This window comes from Schistocerca piceifrons, chromosome 10 (assembly GCF_021461385.2).
Source record: "Schistocerca piceifrons isolate TAMUIC-IGC-003096 chromosome 10, iqSchPice1.1, whole genome shotgun sequence".
NCBI lineage: Eukaryota > Metazoa > Arthropoda > Insecta > Orthoptera > Acrididae > Schistocerca > Schistocerca piceifrons.
The window spans coordinates 121,189,213-121,215,613 of record NC_060147.1 but is presented as its reverse complement, the minus strand read 5'-3'; the positions used below and the strand labels follow the sequence as shown (position 1 = coordinate 121,215,613).

Genomic DNA, 26,401 nt, shown 5'->3' with positions numbered 1-26,401 from the left:
CGAAATTCATAGCAGGTCGTGACGTCACTCCAAGCGGGCCACCATGTTGTGTTTCGAAGCGTTTATCTACACGTTTGTTGGATCGAGTGCTGTATTCGTGCTTTAAACTAGCGATTACAGAGTTTACGTGTAGTGAAGCTGCTGTGAACATGGTTTACAAATGTTGTGTGCCAAGGTGTCGTGGGAATTACGGAACTGGACCGAAAGTAATGTTGTTTTCCTTTCCGAAAGATGCGAATCTGCGTTGGAAATGGCTTTCAGCGATTCATCGGGACAATTTCCAACCCACTGAGCACACGAAGGTATGTAAAAACTATATTCCTAGTACAATTATTATTTTTTTTCTGGTAGAATATCTTGCATTTTGGATACATTTGACTAAAATTGTGAGCAAAAGCTAGCAGTAAATAGGCCTAGTATTCGTTTTCAAGTGGCTTTATTTTGGTTTTGAAAACGAAATATAAATTTGTGACTCGTGTTACTTTTTATTCGTGTTTAAGTTTCTCTGCAGTTCGTATTTTGTTACGCATTACCGATACGTTTTATTCTCTATTTGTGAGTGGGTGTTGTTTTTCACTCTCGCATTAGTTAGCATGAGTGCTAACGAATGTTGAAACTGCTGTTTTCATGTTTAAAAAGCGATCTCTCTGTATGAAGCATATATGTGTTGTTTTTCTGTGTGTTAGTTTTTCCTGTTAGACATTCGCCAACCCACGAACAAATAATTATCTTTCAACCTAACCTAACTTCAGGTTACGATGCAGAATAGGTGTCTTCACAAACAGATTTCAATGGCGTTCTGTATCACTTGAGCCGCCTCATATAACGACATTCTCGTTAATAACGCATCCAGTTACTTAATCCGTCCGGTATTTTAAATGTTTCAGATGGTTAATTGAAATGACAAGTGTCATTTAGTTCATACAGCACAGCTTGGGACGGAATGTTTAGTTGATATCGTCTTAACATACTTCCAGTTGGATGGTCATGATTGTCTTACTAAGGTGTGTCATTTATGTTGGCATCTGTTCAACTTTATTTTGTGTTTGGCATGCGTTTGCTTTGGAGTTGTTGTTCTATCCAAACATGAAATTTGTGCTAGGCATATATCAAGATCCTCATTCAGTGTTACCTGCAATGACACAGTTTTAATATGTGCTGGCATAAAAACACCCACAGTGAAATAGTATTCTGCAGCTGTTGATATCTCTTATACCACGACAATGAAGAAACTGTAAAGTCAAAATTATAAAATAATTGCTATGTTAACATGCAGAATCCAACAGATTACTGAAATTTGGTGCCACTTAATCCATAATATGAACTTCACTCTTATAGTTCCGTAAATATCACAGCACTGCTGTAAAACAAGCAGTTCACAGGTATATTCATCATTTACTGATGCCTTGTGAGGTATGCTCCTAGTGCTTATAGTACTAATTAAAAAAAGAATATTAAAATGGAATATGCATGTTGTTGTAGAACATGGTATATTGCTGTTAGGCCTAAATAATTTGTGTACTTCCACTAAGGTGTGACCTGTCAAGCTTATATTGGTGGAAAATGAATGAGAATCCAGTGTTTTTTACTTTCACATACAGACACACAACTCTAGATCATGCTGTATATTGTACTGACTCACACTACTTTGTTTTAGGTTTGTGAACTTCATTTCACCGAATCTGACATCTGCCGGCATACGGAATGTTATGATGAAGTGAAAGGCACAAAGCTTACTGTCAAGCTTTCAAGACCAAGGCTTAGAGAGGGTGCTGTCCCATCAGTGTTACCAGGCTGCCCAAGCTATTTGTCTACTCCATCCACCAGCTCTCGAGAAAGTGCAGAGGAAAGGAGAGCTAGATTGGACAATGAACATCTTCTACAAGCAATTAAAGACAGTATAGTAACCAAAACAGAGTATGATTCGAGGAAGTTATTTTCTACTTTTGAAGCATTTCTGCAGTGCCTAGAAAGAGAAACCATTCCTAGTGAATGGACCATTGTTAGGAGAAGTGACTGTGTCCTATTTCTATTGCTTACTGTATTGCCTGCTCCATCTGTGTCTGTATCTGTTGTAGTGACAAATGATTTGCAGTTGTCTGCCTATCGAAGTAACACTGAGATAAGAAAGATAGGCAGTAGAAAAATACCACACAAACTTTCAAATATGAATGATTTGTTTACAGTATTAGACAAAGTGAAGGAATTAGTCAGTGCAAAAGAAAATTCATTAAAAAGCCAGTGCCTTCTTATACAGGACATTTTAAATGACATGTGCAGTTCTGTAGATGAAGAAAAACAGAAACAAATTCAATTCTTAAGTGAGCAAGTTAAGTTGCTATGTAGCTGTGAGGAAAACTATAGGTTTAATCCTCACTTTTCTGTATTTTGTTGTATCCTGCATTCTATCTCCCCTCATGCCTATAAATTTTTGAGGTCATCTGGCAATCTTATTCTTCCTCATCCAAGAACTTTACAGAAAATATGTTCCTCATATACTAATGGTCCTCATAATGAACAAAATGAAGGTGCTATGCTCCTGTATATTAAGGAAAGATTTAAATCTTTGCAGGAAAGTGATTGTACCATTTCTTTAATGATGGATGAAATTCATATTAAACCTTATTTTGATTACAGGGGAGGAAACATTGTGGGGGCAGCATTTGATAGTGACAAGGCTGCTACTACAGCATATGTCTTTATGATACAATCATTGCTGTCTTCTTTTAAAGAAGTAGTGCATGTCCTTCCAGTTAGAAACCTAATAGCTGAACAGTTATTTTTGTATGTGAAGAAAATATTATGTGGCCTTCATGACATTGGTTTCAAAGTTATTTGTGTAGTTAGTGACAACAATGCTATAAATAGGAAATCTATGGCACTTTTTAGCTCACCTCCAAAACTCAGTATAGTTTACCCACATCCAGCTAATCCAACTCAGCCACTATTTTTTATAATTGATTCTGTCCACATCCTAAAGTGTATACGTAATAATTGGGTTAATCAAAAGGACTCTCAAGTTTTGCTCAAATATCCACAATTTGATGGAAGCAGTGATGATAGTCAGGTGTTAATGGCATCTTTTGAAGCACTGAGGCAGCTTCATAAGATTGAATGTAATGGTCTACTTAAGCACTCTTATGGTCTTTCTTTGAAGTCTCTTTATCCATCTTCACTTGAGAAACAGAATGTGAGCCTTGTTTTACAGGTATTCAATGAACATACAGCTGAAGCCATTTCAACTGTAGGAGAACAGAAAAACTTGTTACATTACCAGACCACTGCAGAATTTATTAAAATTGTACTTACATGGTGGAAAATTGTAAATGTTAAGACAGTTCACAAAGGTGTTCGACTAAATGATCTCTTCCAGTGCCCTTTGTCTTTAAGTAATAATGATGAAAAATTAGTTTTTTTGGAGAAGTTTCTTGTGTGGCTCGATAAGTGGAAGGACTTAGGCCTGAAAAATAATACCCTTTCAAAAGATACACATATAGCTCTGACACACACAACCTATGGTTTGATTGAGATGGCAAGGTACTGTACTAAAGAGCTCGGTTTCACTTATTTTTTGCCTGGAAAAATTCAAACTGATTCTCTGGAAGCAAGGTTTAGCAGTTACCGATCAATGGCTGGCTCTCAGTATCTCATATCTGTGAGACAGATTTTTGAAGTGGAAGCAAAGATGAGGATGCAGAACATGTTACCACTCATGTTGAATTCAAGTACTTTTGGTAAACTGCCTGTTGCAGAAGGGTTCATCTTTAATTGTAATGATGACGCAAAAGAGACTATACAAACAGACTCTGAGTTTATGGTTGACATTATGTATTTGGAGGAAGATTTCAGGCAGGCAGAAACATACCTTCCAATATTAACATATTTAGCAGGGTATTGTGTTCGCAGTGTACTGAAGAAACAGCAGTGTGAGGTGTGCAGCAAATACCTTCTCTTAGACAAAGAAATGTGTCTGCATGGTGAACAACACCTTAGTTTAATCAAAAATTTGGACAGGGGTGGTCTGTTTTTCCCTCAGCCTGATGTTGTGAATGTTGTTATTTACAATTACATTACTGTACAGAAATTAATATCTGCCCCTAATGAAAAAAATTTTTTGTCATGCAACAGTCAAAGGGTGCTTGTTCAAAATATAACCATAAATGCTGTTCAGAAGAAAAGTTTCTTCTTAACAGACTTTATTTGCAGTAATGGTCATTCGGCAGATAAAATACTGAAATTGTTAGTCAAAGCATCCACCAACGCATTATTAAATAATTACATTAAGAAAAAGAATGACACCTTTACTGCTTCTTTTAAGAAACGGAAGCTTAGCACATTTTAATTTGCCTACAGTTTACATGTTAGGACATTTATCATGTGTCACACGAAATTTCTATTATGTCTCACACTTTCAGTTACACTGTATTTGGTCCACTGAAAGCAGAGGCAGGTTCCATAACCCATATTGGTGTAGTACCTTCAACTGAATGCACACTAATAGTCATTTGGTCCATATAGCCTGTAAGTTTTGGAAAATTTACTTCCACCAGTTTCAAATGTCAGAAGGTCACAAATGTTTCCATGCACACTGTTCAGCTGAAGTAAATACTTTGTCCTGCACTAATGGCTAGTTTCAATCTCATCATTGTAAAATTTTATCAGTTTGTGTACACATACATGTGTGCACCTGATACTGGCCTAAGGTTGAAACTGGGCCAATTTTTCTTAGTAAAGTTTTTATGTCTTTCAGCTATTCTGTGCAGAAATATTTACATCTTCCTTTCAATTTGTTGAGCCTGTGCTGCCCAACAAGAAGAAATCTGTTAAAGTAATTCTGTATTAAACCTCATGTAATTCATTATAACTATGTATGTAATTAGAGGCTATTATTTTGGCATGCAGACATATAAAACTTACAGTAGAATATTACAATACTACAAAAGGGAAAGCCAAAAATGGATTTCTCCCATTTTCCTGAATCAGAATGGCACCAGGGTGTTTCTTAATGTAGTTACTTCTCATAACAGCTGTTTATCTAAATTTTGATACAAGCTGTCAGTATTGTTGCATATGGGTAACAGTTAGCTACTGCTTTGCATATATTATTTTACTGAGACATAATTACATTCTAGTAGTTGCTTATTCCACTCAGTTTGGAATAGTTTAATATCAGACATAGTAGTTGGTCTCCATTCCCAAATTTGCATCTCATCCAGACTGTGACCCTTAATTTGTTACTAATCTTACTGTGTGTGTGTGTGTGGTTTTTTTTACTTATGAAACCCCTTGGTAGTGTGACGCTGTGTGTCAGACTTGGACCGCGCATGTGTTTAATATGCTAGAAAATTTCATAACAGCACACACTTTGGTAGTGAGTGAAAAGTGTGTTCTTGAACTGTTTCTGCCAGTAGCTGTAGAATCTTGTGTTACAGAAAATCACTTCACAGCATTAAAATACAGCTTCGGTGTTCCACACAGTCAGTTTAATTGAAACAGTTTATTCTGAAAGGAATAATGTGAAAGGTGGTGTTTATATAGTAATTAACGAAAAGTTCTTCCCACCTATATAGAGGGAGAGTATCCTTACAAACATTAAGGAGTGTCATGTTGCTGCATTTTATTTGAATGTGTAGGACATTATATCCTACACCATTCAGTTTAATTTGGAATCAGTGTAAAATTGTTACAGTTTTGATTTATGTTGTCCTTTTTTTGTTTACACTTAAGTTCATTACAAGGAAATTGGCCTACTTCTAGCTTATGGCAGGGTTTTCAACAAATGTTGCATAGCTGTGCAGTAACAATATAAAAGAGTTCTTTCAGTTGTGGATCAGGTATTAAACTGTAATGTGAGGTTGGTCTGATATGTTGTCGTACTCAGTATTACCATTACTTATTAGTTTCCAACGACTAGCTACATTTTCACTTCGTTGAATGTCCTTCAGCAGGGCCTCATCCCAGTACACCTTTGTATCATGGTACATACATTCCAACAAATGTTTGTTGCTCTCTTAATGTGTCTGAGTTAATACTTTTGTCAGCAACATAAGTCATTGTTAGTCAGAATTATTAAATTTTATAGACAGTAAGACTGGTAATGTAACCTGTTATATGCATCTGACATGTTTTGCAACTGTCATTTTTCACAAAATACAATATATCAAATGTGTACAACTAATCAATCATTATGAAAGTAGAAAAGGCTTGCTGCCTTTTAAGATGGAAATCGTGATCTATTTCTGTAATGGAACCATGTTGTGCCCTGGATTTTGTAACAGCATTTTCAGGAAGTAGATGTACATATGACTGACTTAAATAAATTATAGTTCATTACTTCTAGTGTTTTATAATCCTACATTAACATAAACTATTAATAATTACATTATTTTAAGCATGCTGAGTACTACCGTTCTCATGTTACATTAATCTGTCTACATATTACAAAGAATTTAACTTGCTGTAGTCACCAGCAGTGATTTCTGATCTATCCCTGGAGTTACTAAAGTGCAAATGTGAATTGTAGTATCCCTTGTTCTGGAGTTTAATACAATTCTTAGTATTGTATACAGCATTCCCCCCCCCCTTTTTTTTTAAATACAGTATAGCTTGATTCCCTTAATGAGTCACTGTCTCCTGCCGTCACATAGGTAGACACTTAATGAAATTCTATTACAAAATACAGCTTCAAACAATGGAACAAATTAATCTAGAAGTAGGTTAATTTATTATTGACATTTTTAGCGTGACACATTGTCTCATTCCAACTGCTGCAAATGTCTGCTGTAGGTTTGTAGATTTTCACTGTTGACTTATATAAAGGTCCTGTTGATAAAACTACTGTTGTTTGCAGGGCTTACAGCATACATTTTGAACAGCTGACCATTATGGTCAGGAATACATCTAAAATTTCACTTAAACATATGTTGCTAATTCTTTTATCTGCAGAGTATTGTCAATCAGGCTTGTAAAGTTCTTTGCAACTTTTGTGAGAAAGTCAACACCTGCCCGCGGCTCCTTACATGCTCAAAATCTGCCATATTTTTACAGGAAAGAAAATTTACATTACAATAACAACGCATAATTGTTTTTCTTTTTGAGGAAAGGTGAGTTAAAAGTGATTGTTTGCTTCGGGAAAGTACTCAGCTTTCCTGAGGGCGCTCTATAAACAGTTACAGAATATTTATTTAGGATACTGAAGGTAGAGGAATTTAATATTATACACTGTATTAGTGCAGAATTTTTCAAGTGAGTGTAAATAATAGTCGTCTGGTCCAGAAAATCACAGTGCATTTTTCACAAATGTACCTTGTTTTATCATGTATATCGCAATATTATTTACATCCCGCACTCGTACGTTTTCACTGGCTATTGATAAGTCTTAAGCAATTACGTTACCGGTAAAAAGAATTATAAACTATAGCTTCTGCTATATCGCGATTGATAAAGTTACGTATTTTAACCGTACGGCAAACGGCAAAGTACTCTCCTCTTTGCGTGGTATCATTTGCCAAGATCTCGTTTCGTTATCTCCATCGGTTTGCGAGATATGAGAGGCGTTATGAATATTTCATTCCCGCGCGTTGCGATCGGAAGTAAAGTTGCTGCAGATGCTCAATTTTTTCGAGATTGGAAGCAGATATTGATACAAAGTTTTACGAAAATTTCCAAACCTCATCTGTATTTCACACACAGCAATAGAATGTATAATATGGATCAAACACAAATTCATAGCGCCCCCTATTTTTGATGGCAACATTCTCAAATTTGATACTCATCTGTGAAATACCACAATAGTTATGACCATTATCGAAATGATTGGCACTTCATCATGAAGCTGCCATATAAATCTAGAAGTATTTCAGAAATTAATTATTTTTTACGGAACAGGTTCTGTAAAACCGTTTGACAAAGATTTGCAGGCCGTGCGTCTCGAATCCTTACGCGCAGCGCCAAGCCAACCCTGGCCCGCTTTGCGTGACGTCACAAGAGCGCGCCGCGGCCTTCTCTTTAGGTGGTGGTGGTGCATCCGAGCGCTGAGCGTGCCGAGTTTCTGACGTCATAGCGTGAAACAGCACGTTCGGGAGTCTTTCCGAACGTGCTGAGCAATATCTGGCATGTCAGATATTCTGAGCGTGCGACTGAGCGTTGACCAATGAGATGGCACAACGCCGCCTACGTCACAAGCACGCCGTCTCCCTTCAGTGCAGAGTTGTGAGGCGCCATATTGGCATTCATTTCCAGCCTATATGTATATATGCCGTTCCGAGCACCAGCAAATTGAGAATCACTGAAGCACCCGTTGTTAACTGTGTGATTCGTTCCAATAAAACAATGAGAAACATCATATTCGTGGCAAAAGAACTATTGTAACTTGCGTATAATGAGAGTAGACTATTTGAAGGCAGCTACACAGTCAAGATCCACCCAAAACGCATTGTTCTTGGTACAATTTCTTATAATTAAATTTCAGTTAGCAACATATCTACGATTAAGGTTTTTAGAAAGTGGTAAGATACTATGATTAGATACGAAAGGTGTCATGTTGGTTTAGCGTAATGAATAGCGTCCCTGTCCCATTCTGAATTCTTTTCTTGGGGCAGTGGTTCGCGTACTGACACAACCAATTTTTTTCCTAACATTCACGTTTTTATTAGGTTCTGATGCTTTATTATTAGTTTAATATAAGTATACACTATAATATTTGATGTTATGTAAATACAATTTCACCTTTTTTTGAGGGGTGACTTTGTTCGATTGGCTTAATCTAAAGGACAGCTTGCGCTACTTGTATAACGATACTTTGCTCCTTCTTCTTTTACGCTTCGTAATTCACATGTTGCAAAGATTCTGCTACTGGGTAGGAACAGTGATCAAGTAAGACCGACCTTGGGGTTTTACTAAAATGTGGCAATGATGAAATAATGTTTATCTCATGCGGAGAAGTATTCCAAAATTGTAACGCAATGTTTGTAATAGAACTTTTATAAGCCTGTGTCATTATTGACTGGACATGGTACTTTCCTTTTCGTGGACGATGGAGGAAATGTGCGTTTTAATAGAGCTAGCGTGGGAATTTTACGCGTGCCCGTTGAGTAAACAGTGTGATTTACGAACTAGAAACAACCCTCCACTGCCGCTGCAGTGCGTTGCGGTCGCGTATACCACGTTGGGGCCCCACGTACCGTATGCACAAGTCGCATCGTTCCTGAGCGTTCAGCAGCACGTTGAACTTGGCACGCTCAACGTTAACGTTCGAGAGCACGGTCCGTGTGCCGACGGCTTAAGGCCACGGAGGAGCGGCCGCCAGACTGGGGACCCCTCTGGGCTAGACTAGAGGGAGCAGGCTTGCGGTGGCTGTCAGCAAGTGGTACGCGGCGGCGGGTCTTTCCCCGCAGGCGGGCGGAATATTCCGCGGCCGAACTTTGCGGAGCTTTCCCCAGTCTGTCTGGCTGTCTGCGGCGACAATGCAGCGGCAGTTGGCAGCCGGAGGGCCTGGGTCCGTGGCGGCACGCCGCGGGGCTCAGCCTGCGGTGCGGGCAAACAGAGCCGGCCGGGCCGACACAGACTCAAAGGAAGGCCTCGGCGCTTGTTCGTGACGTCACGTCAGCTAGGCACGGCCAACGCCAGGTCTGTTGCAGGCATACTCATAATGGTGGTGTCTCCCTCCTGACACAGGAAAATGTGAAACTATTGGCAGTAGTTGATCAACCCACATTGTTCTGAGAGATTCCTGCAATCAATTAATTGTGCAATTCGTTACACTTCTTAACAAATAGTGTACTGCTGAACTTAAATTTCCACCTGTTTTAAGGATTGACATACAAAAACAACTTCATGGTCCAGCACCAACAGAATTCGTGCTTCTTTACCTTATTTGTAAATCTGAGGAAGTTACGTTTGTACTGGGTTGGTTTTACAAGAAACTGAACATATTGGTGCTCTTCTTTAGGTATCTTGGTTGACTATGGGGTGAGGAGCACTGAATGTTAATGAAATATCTTGCGATTGTACACGTTGGGGGAGGGGGTGGGGAGACAGAAGAAGAGGCAAAAGAGAGATACTTGTTTTATCAAATAAATTTTTTTATCTTATAAATTTTCTCCTTTCAGTTGCAAGAGGAGGATATTTATCTTTTCTAATGTGCATGTTTAAAAAAGTTTAAGCTCAGCAGTATTCTCGATGTATGAAGCTATTTTGTTTCCTGTTTAGAATTCCTTTCGTTGAAAACGACTGTAATCTAATGACTGGCAACAGTTGGACATTTACACATGTAAATTATTTCACATTTCCAGTGACGATGTCAAACGAAAATAAATAAATAAAAGTAACTAGTTAATTGTAAGGGGGTTGGGGTAAGTTGCGATAGCAAAATGGATCAAGTAAATACAGTTACTCGAATGTAAAATTTCCGAAGCTTGCAATGGGGCAAAGCATCTTCTCATATTGACCTACGTTTGTTTCGACAGGACTCAGTAATACAGAACTATGATCTTCATTTGTAGCTTTACGATAGTAAGAAAATCTTTCATCTTAAAATAAAACTGCAGAATCCAAAACAATACCAAACATTTTGTCCAAAAATAAGAGATTGATAGTGATAAGCACGCCCAGTCGTTTCTGCCTGCAACAGACTGGCGTTCGCCGTGCCTAGCTGACGTGACGTCACCAGCAAGCGCCGAGGCCTTCCCTTGAGCCGGTGTTGGCCGGGCCCGGTCTGCCTCCGCCCCCAGCTGGGCCCCGCGGCTTCCGGCTTCTCCACACTGCAGGTCGCTGCCACTGCTGCACTGTACGCTCTACGGTACAGTACAGTACTCGCCCGCATTAATGAAACGCACGGCTGGCTTTGGAGCGCTGCAGGTGGCCTAGAACCACGCATTCATGTGACACTCCATCACTTTGCAGTGAGATTAGGTAAACAGACGTGTTCAGAATGAGATTTTCACTCTGCAGCGGAGTGTGCGCTGATATGAAACTTCCTGGCAGATTAAAACTGTGTGCCCGACCGAGACTCGAACTCAGGACCTTTGCCTTTCGCGGGCAAGTGCTCTACCAACTGAGCTACCGAAGCACGACTCACGCCCGGTCCTCACAACTTTACTTCTGCCAGTATCTCGTCTCCTACCTTCCAAACTTTACAGAAGCTCTTCTGCGAACCTTGCACTTGCCGGCGAAAGGCAAAGCTCCCGAGTTAGAGTCTCGGTTGGGCACACAGTTTTAATCTGCCAGGAAGTTTCAGACGTGTTCAAATTATTATACCACTCTTAAGTTTTGTTCAGATCGTCCAACACGAACCCCTTCGAAAATTTATGGGACATAAGGAGAGAGGGCAGTTCGTGGACAATATCCTGCACCGGCAGCATTTCCGCAATTAGGGACGGTTATAGGGACAGCAAGGCTTAATATTTATGCAGGGAACTTTCAGTGACTTGCTGTGTGCATGCTACGTCGAGTTTCTGCACTAAGCCAGGTAAGAGGAGGTCCTACACGATATTAGGAGCTATCCCACGGTCCTTTACACCGCAGTGTAATCACAAACGTTACAACTGACAAAAGAAAGTCACTAGCCTACATACGGAAGCTTTGCAATTTAACATTCATAATCCTTGATATTAATTAATATTTCATTACAAAGTGGGTACATTATTTTTTCGCGGGAAATAAAGGATGCTGAGACATAGCTAAAGAATAATATGACACTGTGGTTTGTCTACACATTTGATTTTCACAAACAATTATTTTTCTCAAAACCTTTGTGTCCATGCTTTGGCCCTTTATTGTTCTCACTGCCTCAACTTTTATCTTTCAATACAAGCGTCATTTCTACCGTCTGGTTGCGTATTTTATTCAGTTAGCTTCTGCACTATATGGTAGTTTTTTATATACCGGGTGATCAAAAAGTCAGTATAAATTTGGAAACTGAATAAATCACGTAATAATGTAGATAGAGAGGTACAAATTGACACACATGCGTGCAATAACGTGGGGTTTTATTAGAACCAAAAAAATACAAAATTCAAAAAATGTCCGACAGATGGCGCTTCATCTGATCAGAATAGCAATAATTAGCATAACAAAGTAAGACAAAGCAAAGATAATGTTCTTGACAGAAATGCTCAATATGTCCCCCATCATTCCTCAACAATAGCTGTAGTCGAGGAATAATGTTGTGAATAGCACTGTAAAGCATGTCCGGAGTTATGGTGAGGCATTGGCGTAGGATGTTCTCTTTCAGCATCCCCAGAGATGTCGGTCGATCACGATACACTTGCGACTTCAGGTAACCCCAAAGCCAATAATCGCACGGACTGAGGTCTAGGGACCTGGCAGGCCAAGCATGACGAAAGCGGTGGCTGAGCACACGATCATCACCAAACGACGCGCGCAAGAGATCTTTCACGCGTCTAGCAATACTTTGTGTTTTTTTTTTTTTTTTGTTCATGCCAAGCATGTGTGTCAATTTTTACCTCTCTATCTACATTATTCCGTGGTTTATTAAATTTTCAAATTTATACTTATTTATACTTTTTTGATCACCTGGGTGGTTTATTAAATTTTCAAATTTATACTTTTTTGATCACCTGGTATATTGTCTAAGTTTCATCGAGCTATGTTACTTGGTAGTGACAGATCACGCGGAAGTTATTTTCGTCCTTAACTTTGGCACATCAGTGTGACGGCAACAGTAGTTTCACTCTGTCAACATAAAGATCGTTTAGGGCGAAGGGATTAGTCATTTCAGAACCTTACTTCAAGCATACAATAAAAATTTTAATTTACCACAGGCAATTTTTACGATTTTATGGTTTGACTGAACCGTAAATGGCATAGTTGCTCTTCACTGTGCAGGCAAATAATTGTGCTATACGCAGGTGGACGTGGTGTGGGCTATACACTGAACAGGAAGTCGCTGAGGCTGTAGACATGCGGAACTTCAGCTGATGAAGTCCTCCTCCACCTATTTCTTGGCGATATGTCCAGTTTCTGGGCGGCGACTTGGGGCTGTAAACAGCAGCATGTACCGGCGAAAGGTCAAGGACTATTCCTAAATCATGAGAAGCCATTATCAACAAAGAGAACAGCCCGTTACAACTCACTCGCTCTGGGAAGGCAGCGTGCGGTTAATCTTGCCTCGTGATGGGTTGCCTCGCAACTCGCAATTGGCTAATGCGCTGAAGCAGGTAACCAACTGCCCCACAACACTTGTCTTACTACGTAAATGGAACCTATGTGCAACATAACGGCCCTCATCTCGCAGCTACTGAGTAACTAATTTTTAACGTGTTATCTGAAAAAGCTAAACCTGTCAACATGAATAAACACATCAGTAAAGTAACGATTCGTAGGAAGTAGCTTGGGAGAGACGTCGACTTTTACGAGTGTATAAAGCCTTATTTCGACCATACGCATTTCGCTCTACATAAAAGTTGCCTTCTCTCTTGCGACTTCTCCCCTGTACAAATTCGACACATATTACACACACCTTTTCCTCCCCATCTCTGTGTCCACCTCTTCCTCCCTCTGTCTGTTCATCTCGCCCTCACACCTCTATCTAACGGTCCTCCCCATTCTCTGTTTCTTCATCTCCTCCTCCCCCTCTCTTTATCCATTTACTCCATCCCCTTTCTCTGACCCTATCCTTCCCTATGACCATATCCTCGCCCTCCTCCTCTCTCTTTCCACTTACATTTCTTCCTCTTCTACACGCCCACTACCCCTCTACACCTTCCATCTTTTTCATACAGTTCAGTAAAATAGCCGGATACTACCCCCACTACACACCTGTCATGCAGGGCAGGCTACAAATCAAGGGGCGTTAAAACAGTTTATTTGCTCCTGACAGACAGGTCACCATACAAAGCAGGATGATAAAGCAGTCAGATACTACTACAACACAACATGCCCATCATGCAGGACGGCCTACGTGTTGGGACATGGAAAACCATTTCTTGTACCAAAACATTTTTGCTCAAACCTCCGGTCCTGTTGGAGCTAGGAGGTCATAAACCCTACAGGTTGATATTAGTGAGGCCTGCTGTTTCTGTGGCAAATTTGGTTGAAATCGATCAAGGTTTTGGGAGAATATCGCAGACATACATGCATACATGAACTCTGCTTTATACAGGGTGTTATAAAAAGGTACGACCAAACTTTCAGGAAACATTCCTCACACACAAATAAAGAAAAGATGTTATGTGGACATGTGTCCGGAAACGCTTAATTTCCATAATAGAGCTCGTTTTAGTTTCGTCAGTATGTACCGTACTTCCTAGATTCACCGCCAGTTAGCCCAATTGAAGGAAGGTAATGTTGACTTCGGTGCTTGTGTTGACATGCGACTCATTGCTCTACAGTACTAGAATCAAGCACATCAGTACGTAGCATCAACAGGTTAGTGTTCATCACGAACGTGGTTTTGCAGTCAGTGCAATGTTTACAAATGCGGAGATGGCTGATGCCCATTTGATGTATGGATTAGCACGGGGCAGTAGCTGTGGCGCGGTACGTTTGTATCGCGACAGATTTCCAGAACGAAGGTGTCCCGACAGGAAGACGTTCGAAGCAATTGATCGGCGTCTTAGGGAGCACGGAACATTCCATCCTATGACTCGCGACTGGGGAAGACCTAGAACGACGAGGACACCTGTAATGGACGAGGTAATTCTTCGTGCAGTTGACGATAACTCTAATGTCTGCGTCAGAGAAGTTGCTGCTGTACAAGGTAACGTTGACCACGTCACTGTATGGACAGTGCTACGGGAGAACCGTGTGTGGGCTGACGAGAATCCGCACACAATTGTGCAATCACGTCATCAACACAGATTTTCTGTGGACGTTTGGGCAGGCATTGTTGATGATGTCTTGATTGGGCCCCATGTCCTTCCACCTACGCTCAATGGAGCACGTTATCATGAGTTCATACGGGATACTCTACCTGTGCTGCTAGAACATGTGCCTTTACAAGTACGGCACAACATGTGGTTCATGCACGATGGAGCTCCTGCACATTTCAGTCGAAGTGTTCGTACGCTTCTCAATAACAGATTCGGTGACCGATGGATTGGTAGAGGCGGACCAATTCCATGGCCTCCACGCTCTCCTGACCTCAACCCTCTTGACTTTCATTTATGGGGGCATTTGAAAGCTCTTGTCTACGCAACCCCGGTACCAAATGTAGAGACTCTTCGTGCTCGTATTGTGGATGGCTGTGATACAATACGCCATTCTCCAGGGCTGCATCAGCGAATCAAGGATTCCATGCGACGGAGGTTGGATGCATGTATCCTCGCTAACGGAGGACATTTTGAACATTTCCTGTAACAAAGTGTTTGAAGTCACGCTGGTACGTTCTGTTGCTGTGTGTTTCCATTCCATGATTAATGTGATTTGAAGATAAGTAATAAAATGAGCTCTAACATGGAAAGTAAGCGTTTCCGGACACATGTCCACATAACCTATTTTCTTTCTTTGCGTGTGAGGAATGTTTCCTGAAAGTTTGGCCGTATCTTTTTGTAACACCCTGTATATAAGAGGTATCTTAAGTGATTAGTTTTTGGCTCCTGGGCACTGAGATGCTTGAAATAAATTTAAATGCGTCTGGTACAGATAAGATTCTATACAGTGGCCAAAAGCTGCATAACTGCCATCCTATTTGTGAACTGCAGCTACGAAAGAGAGCCGCAAGAAACAAAACCAAGATATAGAGTCGTAGAAATTTTCTCCTGGGAATAGCATTATGACAACTGCTGTTATTTCAACGGAGAAATACGTTCGCAGCTGTGACAGACACATACAAGGTCGCCCTAGGAATTGATGGAGACAAATCATGAAAAAATCGTACGAAGATATTGATAAGCATTCCGCTGTGCTCCTTCAAGCACGATCTTTTGTTGAAAATTACAGGCGAAGCAAATTAAATGTGTGTGTGAAATCTAATGGGACTTAACTGCTAAGGTCATCAGTCCCTAAGCTTACACACTACTTAACCTAAATTATCCTAAGGACAAACACACACACCCATGCCCGAGGGAGGACTCGAACCTCCACCGGGACCAGCCGCATAGTCCACGACTGCAGTGCCCTAGACCGCTCGGCTAATCCCGGGCGGCGCAAATTAAGTATGCAGCGCTTCATTGACGTATAAATTAACGTCCTCAGGCGTGTTTTCCTGTATCCGTGTGAGGGCTAACCTCAGAAACGACTGTAAGAGGGATTTTGATACCGTTTTCACTAACTAATTCACGTGGAAGCATTGTATGTATAATTTATAACCTCTACGGCAGACAAGCCGTCAGATAATAGGTACTGTTACCTGTGCAAGACTGGGGTGGCTCCCTAATACAAACAGGGTGATCAGAAACAGTCTGGAAAGCTTGCAAGGGTGTTGAAGGGTAGGCTGTGCTGGGTAATAATTGATAAGAAAAAAAAGTTCGGTACATTGTGAAAGATTCCGAGTTAAGTTCCATTGAAATTATCCAATCAATGCGTTGCGAGTGCAAATTCAAGCGGCCCGCCAGATATGGAGTCGCCAAACGTGTTCTTCGTTTGGTTTCCTAAAACCGAGCAAGAGTGCAATACAGACATTGGACAGAGGTTTGTCGTACTGATCCAAACCGGGCCAAAAGCTGAGCAGTCTCGTCGATTTTTAAGAAATTTGTTAGTGCCCTTTGAAGACACTGTGTGGCTCGACGAAACCTGGATAAACGCCGGTGATACCGTGAGAAATGACTGGACAGGTGACAGTATATGTGGACGTTCTGCTGTCCCCGTGGACGAGGCCGTAAGGATTATCATCTTGCATGCTGGAACTCCATCTGATTTTGTACCTAGCTGCTTTCTCCTTTATAAATTGTCGAAAATAAGCGACTACCACGAAGAGATGAACCGCGATTGTTTTATAAAGATGTTCAAGAGGCAACTATTGGAAAAAATAAATCGGCCGTCTGTCATTGTAATGGATAACGCCCCGTATAATTCCGTTATTAAAGATACAGCTCCGACGATGGCAACGAAAAAAGCAGACATTGTTGAATGTTTGAAACGCCACTGCCACTTCAGCGCCATGGAATGACTTGGGCAAAGATTAAACATTACGTGGCAACAAATAAGAAAAACTTTAATTGTGGCAGAAGTTCAAAAGCTGTTAGACGAGGGAGTGACTGCAAGGAACAGAACAAACCTCTGGCAATAACATTTGTAGACTTTAAGAAGGCATATGACTGTCTCCACAGACCTTCAGTATTAAAAATTTTAAGAAATCTAGGACTCCATCCAAAACTAATTAAAATAATACAATTCACTCTAACCAACACCAGATCAGAAATGAAGTTCAGAGGAGAAACTTCGGAACCATTCCTCATAAAAACAGGCTTAAGACAAGATGACTGCCTATCACCATTACTGTTCAACTGTGCACTGGATACATAATGAGATAATGGTACAAGGACAATCCAAAGAGGATAAGAATTGGAAGTGCAAAAGATGATATTAGCTTAAACTGCTTGGGATTCGCTGATGATCTTGCTCACCTAGCCAACGCCGTTCAAGAAGCCAGGCAACAAGTGAAATCACTACAAGAAATAGTAGAGAAAGTAGGCCTTAGAATATCATTTGAAAAAACGGAGATTATGCTAACTGATCCACCACTTCCACACAAAATTACAATAGGAGAACAGGAAATCAAAATTGTTGATAAATTCAAATATTTAGGCGAAATAATAACATACAGTCTAAATGAGAAGCCATCATGGCAGAATAGAATAAAAAACTGAACTACGCAAATTACATTACCAAAACTACATACAACAAAAAAAGTCTATCTATAGATGCAAAATTAAAACTCAACCACAAATAACGTATGCAGCTGAAACGATCTTCAAAACAACTAATACAGTAGAAATTGATAGAATACTAAAAATTGAAAGAAGAATAATTAGGACATGTATAAATAAACAGTATAAAATAAATGGACATTGGAGAATAGCATCAAATGAAACAGTATATAAGAAAATAGAACCAGTCGTGAGCACGATCAGGAAGAAACGCACCTCATTCTTTGGACATCTGATGAGAACTCCAGAAAACAGAATTAGTAAAAAAATAATGCAAAAATTGCGGAATAGCAAGAGCGACATTAAATGGATCACAGAAATTAAGGAAGATATAAAAGAACTCCAAATTACATTAGATGACCCAAAAAACAAGACAGAGAAAACCAGAATACTGCAAGACCCGCAAACCAGACTACAACTGAAAATCAATTAAAGGACACTATAATGATTGGTAAGTACTCTAGCAGTTTATATTAATTATGTTGCCGGTTATTGCACTTACATAAATGCGTCGGATCCATTTTAGCACCCTTTTCGTATCGAATACGACAACGAACGTGATTCATTATTTATTGTCAAAGACAGTTACGCTTCCTGTTGCTTTTGTTGAGGTATACAAATAATAGGAACAGGTATCATTTTGTAGACAGGAGTTCGTTTGTTAAGCCACAATGATATTACCATGCTGTAATGCTAACTCAGTACCTCACGTTGAAAGGCGACGTGAGAAGATAATGCAGCAAGACACCACACAGCTATCTGTTGCTGCCAAACTCACACTGAGCGCGCACTGGCGACCCGACAACATCGCCCCCTTCCACAGTGCTTCGCTGTCAATCAATTTGTTATTCCGATCCGCGTGTTGTTGTTGTTGTAGTTGTTGTGGTCTTCAGTCCTGAGACTGGTTTGATGCAGCTCTCCATGCTACTCTATCCTGTGCAAGCTTCTTCATCTCCCAGTACCTACTGCAGCCTACATCCTTCTGAATCTGCTTAGTGTTTTCATCTCTTGGTCTCCCTCTACGATTTTTACCCTCCACGCTGCCCTCCAACGCTAAATTTGTGATCCTTTGATGCCTCAGAACATGTCCTACCAACCGGTCCCCTCTTCTTGTCAAGTTGTGCCACAAACTCCTCTTCTCCCCAATTCGAATCAATACCTCCTCATTAGTTATGTGATCTACCCATCTAATCTTCAGCATTCTTCTGTAGCACCACATTTCGAAAGCTTCTATTCTCTTCTTGTCCAAACTATTTATCGTCCGTGTTTCACTCTCATACATGGCTACACTCCATACAAATACTTCCAGAAACGACTTCCTGACACTTAAATCTATACTCGATGTTAACAAATTTCTCTTCTTCAGAAACGCTTTCCTTGCCATTGCCAGTCTACATTTTATATCCGCGTGTAGTTTGGCAATACGTAGACTTTTTATACAGTGGGAGGTAAAGTTGGACTAAATTTCAGACAGGAACACACAATCGGAAACTTACAACGCATATTGCCCGGACTATATGTTCATGTTGAGCTTTATAATGAGAGCACTCAGAGACTAACAACAAATGTGAGACATAATTTCAAATCTTTCCTAAATTTGTTGCCTGCGAAAAAACGGCGACTCTAGTTCTAAAATACGCTGTCACTGCTGCCAGTGAGTTTGACAGAGGAAGTCCGTTCTGTTATTTTGTTAGCAAAAACTTTTCACTCGTCTGATGTAAGGCAAGTCCTTAACGATATCTTTCTTGTTACGTCACGTAAACGTGGAGTAATACCTTTTTACACTCTCAATGTTTAAACAACGTGTTTTGGCGCAGAAAATTAGATTCTTGTGGTTCCTTTCGGTTTGACAGTTTCATGTGTGAGCTAATAATGCCGACATCACCTCCGGTCAAAAAACGTGACCACACATCACGTAAAATGCGGCCAAACTGTTTACGGGAAGCTTCATATACCCATCTCGCTTTATTTGTTCATGAGACCCAGAAAATATTAGATACAGGCTCCCAGGAAGATGCTATTTTCCTTGACTTTCGGAAACGGTTCGATACAGTTCCGCACTGTCGCCTGATAAACAAAGTAAGAGCCTACGGAATATCAGACCAGCTGCGTGGCTGCATTGAAGAGTTTTTAGCAAGCAAAACACAGCAAGTTGTTCTCAACGGAGAAACGTCTACAGACGTTAAAGTAACCTCTGGCGTGCTTTTCACAATATAATAAATGACTTAGTAGATAGTGTCGGAAGTTCCATGCGGCTTTTCGCGGTTGATGCTGTAGTATACAGAGAAGTTGCAGCATTAGAAAATTGCAGCGAAATGCAGGAAGATCTGCAGCAGATAGGCACTTGGTGCAGGGAGTGGCAACTGACCCTTAACATAGACAAATGTAATGTATTGCGAATACATAAAGAGAAGGATCCTTTATTGTATGATTATATGATAGCGCAACAAACACTGGTAGCAGTTACTTCTGTAAAATATCCGGGAGTATGCGTACGGAACGATTTGAAGTGGAGTGATCATATAAAGTTAATTGTTGGTAAGGCGGTTGCCAGGTTGAGATTCATTGGGAAAGTCCTTAGAAAATTTAGTCCATCAGCAAAGGAGGTGACTTACAAAACACTCGTTCGACCTATACTTGAGTATTGCTCATCAGTGTGGGATCCGTACCACGTCGGGTTGACAGAGGAGATAGAGAAGATCCAAAGAAGAGCGGCGCGTTTCGTCACAGGGTTATCTGGTAAGCGTGATAGCGTTACGGAGATGTTTAGCAAACACAAGTGGCAGACTCTGCAAGAGAGGCGCACTGCATCGCGGTGTAGCTTGCTGTCCAGGTTACGAGAGGGTGCGTTTCTGGATGAGGTATCGAATATATTGCTTCCCCCTACTTATACCTCCAGAGGAAATCACGAATGTAAAATTAGAGATATTCGAGGCTTTCCGGCAGTCGTTCTTCCCGCGAAGCATACGCGACTGGAACAGGAAAGGGAGGTAATGACAGTGGCTCGTAAAGTGCCCTCCGCCACACACCGTTGGGTGGCTTGCGGAGTATAAATGTAGATGCAGACGGACTGTTTTAATAAATCTGTCGTGGACAGTGTGTCAAGCTCTGTGGCGAGGTAAAGGCTGTCCCGAAAGAAGAAGCTGCCTGGCTGGTGTGGTGTAGTGTGGACATGTGTAAGGGGCGGGCAGCAGCAAAGCGGGCTCCAGCACGCCGCCGTGTGCTCTGCTATGCCCTGCTATCGATTGCCGGCGGCAGGGGGCGAGTAGGGGCAGCGGCCGATAGCACAGCGCGGCCGGCACCGCTGGCTACAACCAGCCCTCTCTGGCTGCATCTGTACTGTGCGAGGGGTGCACACACAGGGTGACTCCGTGATGGAGAAGGAAGTCTGAGGTCAGCGACCCTGGTCCCGAAACGACGCAGTCGGAAGTTACAAGCGCAAATCGTCCCGATACCTGACACTGGAGGACACTTACCGGTACTGATGTTACTGAGACTGTAGGGTAGGGAACTTTAAGAGGTGGTGGTACGAAGCATAACATGGACGACACTGCTATTTTCAGCGGTGTGGTGTGCGTACTGTAAGACCTTCGGTACACACACCATCAGATTATTTGACTTGTCGCTCTAACGAAGTAGGCGAGTGCCAGCAATGTGTCTCGTGGTCTTATCGTGGCGTGTTTATCTTCTGCCGTTAGGTCAGACGATAGAAATGCCACTTGCACGCTTAGAGTAGCAGATTGACGGTGACCAACTTTAAACAGAACTCGATTAATTTTCACACACATTTATTAAAATAATAACAAGCATAAAATAACTTAACTTGATTCTGGATGCTGTTTACAGTTGACAACCTGAAGTTCCTTTGGTCTTGGTACGTTAATCTTATTCACACATATCTCTGATACCTGACAAAGTGTCTATTCATTTCTGTTCATGGCTATGTACAGCAATATGATAATCTTATTAGGCGCAGACTGAAACTTGACTGTAGACTGATGCAGACTAATGCAGACTGGTACAGACAGGTGCAGATAAATGCAGACTGATTAATCAGAGGTCTGTGCACTCGTTATAATACCTCGTGCGTTCATGTATCACTGAGCAAGTGTGATCCGCGAGGAGAAAAGGTTCTACGTTAGCAGCAATCTCATTGGCTGCGTGACATATTAATACGCGGATCGGCGGAAGCAGAATTTGGTCCGACTCTAAGACAGCGCCATCTCGTAGTGCAGAGACGGACGAGCGCTGCGCCTGCGCTGTTGTGCTTAGCGGGGCGCGCTCTAGTGGGAAAGTTGTGTACGCGCTGACTACGCGGAACTATGTACACAACAAGCGGAAGCGACGAAGAATTACAGAACGTCTTGAACGAGTGACCAGTCTCGTGAGCACGACCGATGGGTTGAGAGTAAATCGAAGAAAGTATTGAGGAGGAATAAAAATGAGACTGTCGATAAACTTAAGATCAAAATTGGGGATCAGGACGTAGATAAAGGTTCGGAATTCTGTTGCCTCGGAAGCAAAATAACCTATGACTGACAAATCAAGAAGAAGACTAGCATGGGCAAAATGGTTCAAATGGCTCTGAGCACTATGGGACTTGACATCTGAGGTCATCAGTCCCCTAGAACTTTGAACTACTTAATCATAACTAAACTAAGGACATCACACACATCCATGCCCGAGGCAGGATTCGAACCTGCGACCGTAGCAGCAGTGCGGTTCCGGACTGAAGCGCCTAGAACCGCTCGGCCATAGAGGCCGGCTAGCACGGGCAAAAAGGGCATTCCTCGACGAGCGCAATCTGCTGGTACCGAATACATCTACATCTACATACGTACTCCGCAATCCACTATATGGTGCGTGGCGGAGTGTACCTCGTACCACAACTAGCATCTTCTCTCCCTGAACCACTACCAAACAGAACGAGGGAAAAATGACTGCCTATATGCCTCTGTACGAGCCCTAATCTCTCTTATCTTATCTTTGTGGTCTTTCCGCGAAATGTAAGTTGGCGGCAGTAAAATTGTACTGCACTCAGCCTCAAATGCTGGTTCTCTAAATTTCCTCAGTAGCGATCCACGAAAAGAACGCCTCCTTTCCTCTAGAGACTCCCACCCGAGTTCCCGAAGCATTTCCGTAACACTCGCGTGATGATCAAACCTACCAGTAACAAATCTAGCAGCCCGCCTCTGAATTGCTTCTATGTCCTCCCTCAATCCGACCTGATAGGGATCCCAAACGCTCGAACAGTACTCAATAATAGGCCGTATTAGTGTTTTATAGGCGGTCTCCTTTACAGATGAACCACATCTTCCCAAAATTCTACCAATGAACCGAAGACGACTATCCGCCTTCCCCACAACTGCCATTACATGCTTGTCCCACTTCATATCGCTCTGCAATGTTACGCCCAAATATTTAATCGACGTGACAAATCCTGTCCAAGTCATCTTGTACCCTCCTACAGTCACTAAACGACGACACCTTCCCGTACACCACAGCATGATCAGGAAACAGCCGCACATTGCTATCCACCCTATTCAAAAGATCATTTATGTAGATAGAAAACAACAGCGGACCTACCACATTTCCCTGGGGCACTCCAGATGATACCCTCACCTCCGATGAACACTCACCATCGAGGACAACGTACTGGGTTCTATTACTTAAGAAGTCAGATCTTAATTTGAGCAACAAATTTGTGGGTATGTACCTTTGAAGCAGAGCACTGTTTGCCGGTGGAACGAGGACTGTGGGTACACCGGAAACCAGACCAGAAGCGTTTGGGATGTGGTACTACAGACGAATGCTGAAATTTAGCTGGACTGATAAGGTAAGGAATGAGGAGGTTCACCGCAGAAACGGCGAGGTGAGCAGTATGTGGAAACACTGACAAGGAGAAGGGACAAGATGACAGGACACCTGTTAAGACATGGGGGAATAACTTTCACGGTCCTAGACGGAGCTGTAGAGGGTAAAAATAGCGGGTAAAAACTGTAGGTGAAGACAGAGATTGGAATACATACCGCAAATAATTGCGGACGTAGGGAGAAACTGCTGCTCTGAAATGAAGAGGGTGACACAGGAGACAGTTCATGACGGGTCACGTCAAAGCACACAGAAGACTGTCGAAATAAAAAGAATAATACGCCTGTAAATTTAATGTGGAATAAACTCAATGATCTGTTGTGATGAACAGTGTACTGAAATAGTACCCAATTATTACACGTTTGTTGACGCTCTTGAAACAATTAGAACCGACCAAAAAAGTTTTTCTTAATTTATTTCAGACAGTATTAGGGTTTTCTGCTGAGATATTCATCGTTGCAGTCAGTAACCTCTAAGCTTACAGTTTCTATATTTCGTTCCTGCATAATATATCTTCGATAATTTAAAGTGAATCCAATAACTTTCTCGTGTTGTTGTTGCTGTTGTTTTTGTTAAGGTTTTCAGTCCGAACACTGGTTTGATGCAGCTCTCCGTGCTACTCTATCCTGTGCAAGCCTCTTCATCTCGCCGGGCAGTGTGGCCAAGCGGTTCTAGGCGCTTCAGTCTGGAACCGCGTGACCGCTACGGTCGCAGGTTCGAATCCTGCCTCGGGCATGGATGTGTGTGATGTCCTTAGGTTAGTTAGGTTTAAGTAGTTCTAAGTTCTAGGGGACTGATGATCTCAGATGTTGTCCCATAGCGCTTAGAGCCATCTGAAGCCTACTGAGCGAATGAAATTATTATTATTATTTATATACAAAATTAACCAACTGCATGTCGCAGTGGTAACACCGAGCGCTGTTGGCAAGCGGAGTGGAGTCAGCCCTTGCAGGACCAATTGAGAAGCTGCTTGATCGAGAAGTAGCGGCTCCGGTCACGAAAGCAGTCAACTGACCACATACCCCTCCATATCCGCATCCAGTGACGTCTGTGGTCTGAGGATGACACGGTGGTCGGTCGGTACCTTCCGATGCCTGCTCGGGCGGAGAGTTTTTTGTACACATAATCAGTCTGTACGGAACCTTCAGAGGGCGGGTACTGCTCGCACTTACGCAGTTTCTTTCAAGTTGATGCGTCTATCTGTTGTTGTGACTGTAGAAAATTTTAATTTTTATTCTTGCTTTTGTGACCATAATAAGAGTCCAGGCTCCATAAGCAAATAGCCAGCCGCCATTAAGAAATAGTCCACCTGGACGTAGGTACAAGATAAGCAGTGGAGGCTGCCACGTATGGCTTGCTGATCAAATAACTTAGTGTTTGACTTCCTGACAGAGGAAGCAGCAGGAATCAAACTTGCGCAATGGAAGACGGAAACACCAGGGCGATAATACAGCAAGAGAGAGTGTCAGTCACGTGCGGAAAAGACTCGTGTGCAACCAAATTAAGTTGTGTGCAGCTAGAAACGAAAGCGTCGTGTGGAACCGAAGGCATTCTTGCGCAAGCCGACAAATTAGAAATGAAAGGGTCGAGTGAAACAAATTAACTCGTGTGCACCCAAAGTACATGAGAAACGAAATAAAAGGCCAGGCAGTGGAATAGCTAGAGGCAGAGATTCAGATGCAGATTCAGAGCCGGTGCCGGCAGTTTGGAGATTCCGCAGCGAGACGCCAGCGGGGCAGAGTAGGCCCGTAGCAGCCGATACAGCTGATAAAGACTTCGAGAAGACTGTGATAGACTCTGGTGGACACTCAGGAAATGCAGGTCAAGTAGGATTTTTATAGTTTAATTGGAATAGTGTTGAACAGAGGCTGTCAGTCTGTGTCACTACTTAGAGACATTTCAGTGCTAACCAAGAACAAGTGATTGCTTTCTACTTGTTTCTCATATGTACAGGCAATTAGCTTTGAAGTAGCTAGAAATAGACTGAATGTTACTAAGGGGTTTATGGTCCAACACATCACATAAGTATATGTGAGAATAAACTTGATGGAAACTAAGCAATCTTTTCTGCCTATTGCAATTCTGTAACCTATTTTCAGGAAACTCATTTGCTTCAGACCAAGGAGATTCCCTGCCTCTCATCTCAGATATAAAGACTGACAGCAATTTATGACTAACCCATTGTCGTTAACGTCCCGATTGCGCCACGCAGTTCGCACTTACTTCATTCTGGTATTGTGAGGCTGGGACGCGACACTGTTGCTGAGAAAAGCGGAAGGTCGGACGGACAACAAACTGAATCTAATAAGAGATCCGTTGCTACCGATTGAGGTACGGAACCCTCAAAAATGATTTAGGTTGTCTCTGAAATGAACTCGCCGAGTGCTCAAACAGTGCGCCTCGTTCCTCTCTGGGCCGAGTACGGGTGGTCGCGCAGGCGTGAGCCCGGCGTGTGCTTGGCTGACCTGATTGCAGGCGCCGCGCTGCGGAACACGGCAGGCGCAGACAATAGCGCGGCGCCGCGGCTGCCCGTCCTCTGGCAAAGGTCAACAGGCCCTCCCTCCCCCTCTTCCCTCTCGTCAAGTCTTCCCGTACGACGAGTCACCCGCGAACCAGGAGACGGCGCCAGCGACCCAACTGTAGCCCACCTGCGGGGCGTCTGCGCCGACGGGCTAATGGGTTCCCCTCACAAGTGCGGCTAG

General features: G+C 42.1%; 1 protein-coding gene across 1 annotated transcript; it reads left to right on the top strand.

Annotated features, from left to right (window-relative positions):
• LOC124718749 lies at positions 1-26,401 on the top strand. The gene is made up of 4 exons (XM_047244363.1): positions 1-302; positions 1,658-2,321; positions 25,320-25,525; positions 26,057-26,401. Exons 1-4 carry the CDS (start codon positions 150-152, stop codon positions 26,399-26,401), a joined length of 1,368 nt encoding a protein of 455 aa, XP_047100319.1. The 5' UTR covers positions 1-149.

What these genes read in the sequence shown, in the direction of transcription:
- LOC124718749 (XM_047244363.1), top strand. Translation starts at nt 150, where the DNA reads ATGGTTTACAAATGTTGTGTGCCAAGGTGTCGTGGGAATTACGGAACT. An exon ending in AACCCACTGAGCACACGAAG is followed by an intron (nt 303 to 1,657) that starts GTATGTAAAAAC and finishes ACTTTGTTTTAG; the next exon opens with GTTTGTGAACTTCATTTCAC. An exon ending in GAAACAAATTCAATTCTTAA is followed by an intron (nt 2,322 to 25,319) that starts GTGAGCAAGTTA and finishes GTGCACCCAAAG; the next exon opens with TACATGAGAAACGAAATAAA.